Source organism: Carlito syrichta, unplaced genomic scaffold (genome assembly GCF_000164805.1).
Source record: "Carlito syrichta isolate Samal-C Ts95f unplaced genomic scaffold, Tarsius_syrichta-2.0.1 Scaffold119893, whole genome shotgun sequence".
NCBI classification, from domain to species: domain Eukaryota; kingdom Metazoa; phylum Chordata; class Mammalia; order Primates; family Tarsiidae; genus Carlito; species Carlito syrichta.
The window spans coordinates 178,578-184,793 of NW_007063989.1; the positions used below are offsets into that span (position 1 = coordinate 178,578).

A 6,216-nucleotide genomic window follows, 5' to 3' on the forward strand; every position below is an offset into this window, starting at 1 on the left:
AAGGCGGCTGGTGAGCAGAAACTGCCGAGGGCCCCCCCACCCTCGCTGTGCCAGGCAGGCAGTGCCAAATCCGGGGAGCCCGGAGCTGGGGGGAGGGCCGGGGACAGCCCGGCCCTGCCCCCTCCCCCACGGGGTGCCCAGCAACTTCTGAGGAAAGTTTGGCGTCAATGTCGTGGTGGTGCCCCAGGATGGGCAGAATCCCGCTGGCCTGGTGCTTGGCGCTGTGCTGCTGGGGGTGCATGGCCCCCAAAGGTGAGCGGTGGGGACTCCTTGGGGCAGGGCTACCCTGGGAGGCAGGAGGGAGAGGAGGTGGGGGATGGATGGCAGGTGTTGGGGGGAGCTTGGGCTGCCTTAGGGAGTTTCCTCGGGACAACAGAAAGGGGACTTCAGAGAGGGACACCCAGAGACTTGGAGACTTACCAAGAAGGGCAGAGGGAGAGAAAGAGGCTGACAGAGGAACAGGAGGGAAAGAAACAGAAACCAGGAGGGCCAGAGACGGAAGAGATGGACATCGAGAGACAGACCAGGAGGAGCTGAGGGAGGAGTGGGGGCTGGACTTGAGAAGTGACCCCGGGGAAAGGGGCTGAGACCAGGCAGTGGGATGAGGAGGGCTCTGGAGCCGGAGGGGAAAACCCTCATCACTGTCAATCCCCATACTTGTCCCACCACTGTCTGCTCCATTCCTGGGGATAGGAGAAGAATCTCTGACTGTCTCTGCCTCCAGCTCTGTGCCATCTCTTCGGGTCTCCGTTTCTCTCTCCCTCCCAGTCTCTATCTTTATCTCTCCTTATTCTCTAAGTCAGTCAGTCTCTCTATCTGTCTGTCTGTCTGTCTGTCTGTCTATCTATCTATCTATCTATCTATCTATCTCGCTATCTCTTTCTCTCCTGCTGTCTTCCACTCCCTCTGAGACTCTATCCCCCCACCCCACCCCCATCTCTCCCCTCTTGATCTCTCTTTGACTTTTTCTCAGTCTGTCTCTGTGTCTCTGTTCCTCTCTGTCCCTGTCTTCCCATGCCTGACTTTCTCTGGTTTCTCTGGACCTCTCTCTCTCTCCCTTTCTCCCCTGCTCCTCCTCCTCTCTCCCTCTCTCTCCTTCTCCTCCCTCTCCCTCTGTTTCTCTCTCTCCCTCTCTTTCCTTCTCTCCCTCTCTCTCTTCCTCTCTCCTTCTCTTCCCTTCTCTCCTCCTCTCTCTCACTCTCTCTTCTTCTCTCCTCCTCACTTTCCCTCTCTCCTTCTCTCCTCCTCTTCCTCTCTCTCTTTTCTCCCATCTCCCTCCGCAGCCTGTTTCTTCCCCCTCCGTCCATCAACACCAGCACAATCTTTAAGTCTCTAGAGACCTAAGAGAAGACCAAGGGGGCAGGCACTGGCCCTGCCAGGCAATCCAGAGCGTGGGAGGCTGCCAGATCTCAGGCCTCCTTCCCTATGGGATGAACGCTGGACCCTAGTCCCCTGGGAAGGTTCCCATCCTCCCCTCAAAGCCTCCACCCGGCTCTGAGGTCACTCTACACGATGTGGGCCTAAGGACCTGGCGGGTTCCTGGCAGCCGGTGGGCAGGCAGGGACAGGGTGGGACTAAGAAGCAGAAAGAGCTGGGGGTTCCTGAGCTAACTCCTCCTGTCTCCCCCACAGGCACACAGGCGGAAGCAGACCCCTTTGTGGCAAGCCCAGGGAACATCACAGGTGCCCGGGGACTCATGGGAACCCTTCAGTGTGAGCTCCAAGTTCAAGGAGAGCCCCCCGAGGTGACCTGGCTTCGGGACAGACAGATCTTAGAGCTGGCGGAGAGCACTCAGACCCAGGTGCCCCTGGGCGAAGACGGGGAGGACGACTGGAAAGTAGTCAGCCAACTCAGGTGTCCAGCCATATCCCTACACCCCTCCCACCTCCATCACATACAGGGTGGGTGAAAAGACACAGAGGGGAACCCGACCTGGGTAGGTACCCCATCTTGACCACTTGCTGGCTGTGTGGCTTTGAGCATGTGACGTAACCTCAGGGTTTCACTTTCCTCTTCTGTAAAATGAGTTAATAATAGTACCTTTAAAAAAGTACCTACTTCATAGTTCTTAAGAGCTTCCAGTCCAGACGCCCCCCTTTCAGTTCTGATGACCCCCACCCCCAGTGTCCAGCTCTCACCCCAAACCTCTCTGTCCCTCCTTTTGCCCTGTCAGAATCTTCTCCCTACAACTTTCAGACGTGGGGCAGTACCAGTGTATGATTGTCCTAGGAGGACAGACCTTCGTGTCCCAGCCTGGCTACGTTGGGCTAGAGGGTGAGCTCTGGGGTCAGAGGTCCTGAGGAGTCCGAGGATGTGGGGAGTTCATAGGCTGTGGGAGGGCAGGAATCTTGAGGGGTCAGAGGGTGCTGGAGGATTTGGGTGACCCCACGGGCCATATAACCTAGGAATGCCAGAAATTTTGAGTATCTGGAAGCTGGGAGTTCATAAGTCATAAGGGGAAAACATCTGGGGTGGGGGTTACATGTCCTGGGGAGAAGACATCTTAGGGGTAGTCGGTTGTCCTAGGTGTCAGATGTGCTCAGGGTAGGACATTCTGGGGATCAGATGGAGGATTGGAAGCATGCAACTTACCTCTCTCTCCAACCCCCAGGGACCTCACTTTCTATAAAATGAGATAAGGAGTCAGACATTCCGGAAAAGAGACCGGAGAAGCTCAGATGTCTTGGGGGTTAAACATAGGGGGAATCAGATATTGGGATCATGTGTTTTGGGGATAGAGACCTGAGGGGGCAGACATCTGAAGGGGACTTGGGTGTCCTGGAGGATCAAACACAAAGGTTGGGGGGGTGGTCACAGGCCCTGAAGGGTGGGTCTAGTGTCCAAACCCCCCAGGTCAGACAACTGGAAGGCTCAGCAGGACCCCAGCCTCTACCACTGCCTCCCCCAGGCCTGCCTTACTTCTTGGAGGAGCCTGAGGACAGGACTGTGGCTGCCAACACCCCCTTTAACCTAACCTGTCAAGCCCAAGGACCCCCAGAACCTGTTGACCTACTCTGGCTCCAGGATGCTGTACCCCTGGCCACAGCCCCGGGCCAAGGCCCCCAGCACAGCCTGTATGTTCCAGGTAAGTCCAGAACTGTGGGTCTATGCAGCAGAGAGGGTCTAGAAGGCAGGCAGGGTAGAAGTGGGGAGCCAGGGAGCCCGCGCTTCCTCTGAGTGCGTGCCTGCCAGTCCCTCTGTCCTTCACTGTGTGTTTCTTTCTGAGTTATCTCTCTGCTTCTGTCTCTGCCTCTCTGTCCCTATCTGTCTCATTTCTCTCTGTACCACCTTTTCTGTCTCTGTTCTCCATCTCCCTGTTTCTCCATCTTTTCCTGTTTCTCAGTGTGTGTGTGTCTGTCTTTCCATCTCTCTCTGTGTCTCTCTGCCCCTCTCACTCCCTCCATTCACCCTAGTCTCTCTCTGAATAGAATTCTTTGTCCTGGGCTTCCTCTGAGCTGTTCCATGGCCCGAATGTGTGTGGGCCTGGTGCCCCTTTGTCAGCCCTTGACCCAAGCAGGGCACCGGAATCAACCGTGCCCACCTCCCCTCGCCCTCCCTCCACGGCCTGTCCACCTCCAGCTGAAGAGCCCTGTTAGCCCTGGTCAAATGGCCCAGGGCCTCCCTGGGGACAGAGCCCAAAAACGAGAGTGAGAGAAAGTGGGAGACAGAGAAAGATGGTTACAGAGAGAAACAGAACCAGATACACAGGAAGGAACAGGACACAGAGGTCACTCGAGATGGAGAAAGATAGGACAGGGAAGTCCGAGCAATAGAAACTCTCTCCTTCAGGGTGACCCTCTGCTTCTGCACCACACAGTCAATACAGGAGCTAGTTTAGGGTCACATAGTGGCCAGAGGTGGAGCTGGGGAGAACTCAGATAAGGGGCTCCCACTTTTCAAGGGAGGAGAGACAGGAGCACAGAGGAAGGAGAGTCCATCAGGGGAAGAGGCTGGTCCCTGAAAGGGTATCAGCTTCTCACACCCCCAACCTGCTGCCTCCCTCTGCTGGGACAAGGAGGGGCCTCCTGGCTGCGGGGGGTGGAGAGGGGGTGGGGGGTTCTAGAGGCAGAGGGAGGTGTCCACATTCCAGCATTCCGGGGGCTCTGAGTTGCAAGGAAGCAGTGGTGAACATGCTGGCCCCCAGAGGAGTGACTCAGGCCTATGGCTCTAGTGGCTGGGTAGGGACCAGGGACAGGGATGGGGCCTGAGTCAGCCTGGCAGAGCCCAGGGAGGTGGAAAGGGGAGGACAGTCCCCCTCATCCCAAGGAAATGAGGGCTGTGCAAGTGTGAGGGTCTGTGTGTGCTTTGGGGGGTGTGTATACCCATGTCCTTCTGAATCTGTGTGTCAGTTCATTTGTCAGCAACAACCTCTCTGTACGAAGGTGTGCCTTACTGAGGGGTGCTTCTGTGTGTGTGTGTGTGAGAGAGAGAGAGAGACTATATTTGTCAGCTTCGGTGTCTGTCCCACTGTATGTTCAGGTCTTTATGGCATGTCTCTATAAGTTTCTCAGGGCTGTGTGTGTGTGTGTGTGTGTGTGTGTGTGTGTTTAGCAGTCTGTGTGTCCCTATTTGTATTTGTGTGTTCACAGCTAAGACTCACAGTATGAGAGTGGATTGTGCATGGGGGAGATGGTAGTGTGTTTTGTAGCTATTTGCCCACCTCTCTGTATAGAGATGACAGTGTCAGCTCACAGAAATGCACCTATAGGTGTGTGTCCTGGGGTAGACTTGTGTTTCCTTGTGTAATCAGGATGTGTCAATAGATACTTCGGTGTGTTTCTTATTTTTTTTCTTTTTGAGTTGGAGTCTCACTCTGTCACCCAGGCTGAAGCACAGTGGCATGCTCCCAGCCACCGCAGTCTTGACCTGCTGGGCTCAGGCAATCCTTCTGCCTCAGCTTTCCAAGTAGCTGGAACTACAGGTGCGCGCTACCACGCCCAGCTAATTTTTTATTTATTATAGAGACAAGGTCTCACCAAGTTGCCCATGCTGGTCTCAAACCTGTGGGCTCAGGCAATCCAAAGTGCAGGGATTACCAGCTGAGTCATTGAGCCCAGCCTGGTGTGTTTCTTATCGGACATCTGTGTGTATGTGTGTGTGTCCACGGATGTCTCTATGAATACGTCACAAGATAAGTATGTTGGTATATGACTCTGTGTGTGTGTCATTCACAGCAGGACAGTAACAACACCCTCTGCTTCTATCTGGTCTCCCTGTGTGTGAGTTAGCCCCAGCTGCCTCTGGGTAGATGGACATAGTGTGCTTACCAGTCACTGTGTAGGTGTGTGTCTGTGCCAACCTATGTGTACGTGGCAGTGTCTCCATCCTTGCATGTCCACAGCAGGCCTGAGTGTCTATGAATGAGGCACTTGCTAAGTGTGTTTTTGTATCCGTCTTCATCTCAGTGAATGTGAAGCCACCTGAGTGCGTCCAACTGTGTTCTGGCGCAGACGAAGGCTGCTCGGCTGTCTGTTTGTGTGCACCGATATATCTGTGCGTGAGCAACTCTACATGAACCTTCACTGTCTCTTGGTGTGTATCTGTTTGTCCACTTCGACCTCAATGTGTGTGTGTTGCTTGGTGTGTACATCTCCACATGTAGGGAAGTCTGGGTTTCTGTGGGTGTCAGTGCCAGCCTGGATGGATATTACAGTGCCAGGTGTCTATAATCCATGTGCACATATGTGATTGTGTGTTTATGTGCTTGTCCCAACATCAGCGCATGTGTGTATGTGTGTGTCTCTTTACGTACGTGCGCCCACAGCAGGCCCTGTGTGTACAGCGTACGTCACTGGGTACTTGTGTGACTGTGTTTGTGGCATCAGCCAGCCCTCGTGTATATGTGTAGCTTAGCGAGTGCTGTATTCTCTGTGTATCTGTGCCAATAACGGCCCCTGTGTATTTTAGTGTGACTCATGGTGGGGGGGTGGTGTGCTTGGGTGAAGGAATTTTGTCCGTTTGTGTGCGCCTGTCCCTCTATCTGACTCAGGGCGTGCCCCCCTCCTTCCATCCCTCTTCTTCCCTTGGAAAAGCCTGGGGGGAGGGGACGGGGCGGGGGAGCAGTACATCTGGAAAGCACATCTGGAGTCCGCCTGCTTCTGTCCTGCCGAGGTGGAGGATAGCCCGCTGGAGGGGAAGGGGGTTCCAGGCCCATTCGTCCCGTCCGTGTCCCACTTTCTCAAGGTGCCGCCGCCGCTGGGGCCTGGGAAGGGGGAT

At 55.0% G+C, this 6,216-nt stretch overlaps 1 protein-coding gene across 2 annotated transcripts in view; it reads left to right on the plus strand.

Annotated features, from left to right (window-relative positions):
- The window catches only part of AXL (AXL receptor tyrosine kinase), a 34,626-nt gene continuing 28,410 nt past the window's right edge, over nucleotides 1–6,216 (plus strand). For both annotated transcript variants that reach the window (XM_008047973.2, XM_008047974.2), the window contains exons 1-4: nucleotides 1–252; nucleotides 1,632–1,854; nucleotides 2,174–2,274; nucleotides 2,909–3,085. In XM_008047973.2, coding sequence (XP_008046164.1) covers nucleotides 168–252; nucleotides 1,632–1,854; nucleotides 2,174–2,274; nucleotides 2,909–3,085 — 586 coding nt within the window. In that variant the 5' untranslated portion in view covers nucleotides 1–167. The remainder of the gene's footprint in view (nucleotides 253–1,631; nucleotides 1,855–2,173; nucleotides 2,275–2,908; nucleotides 3,086–6,216) is intronic.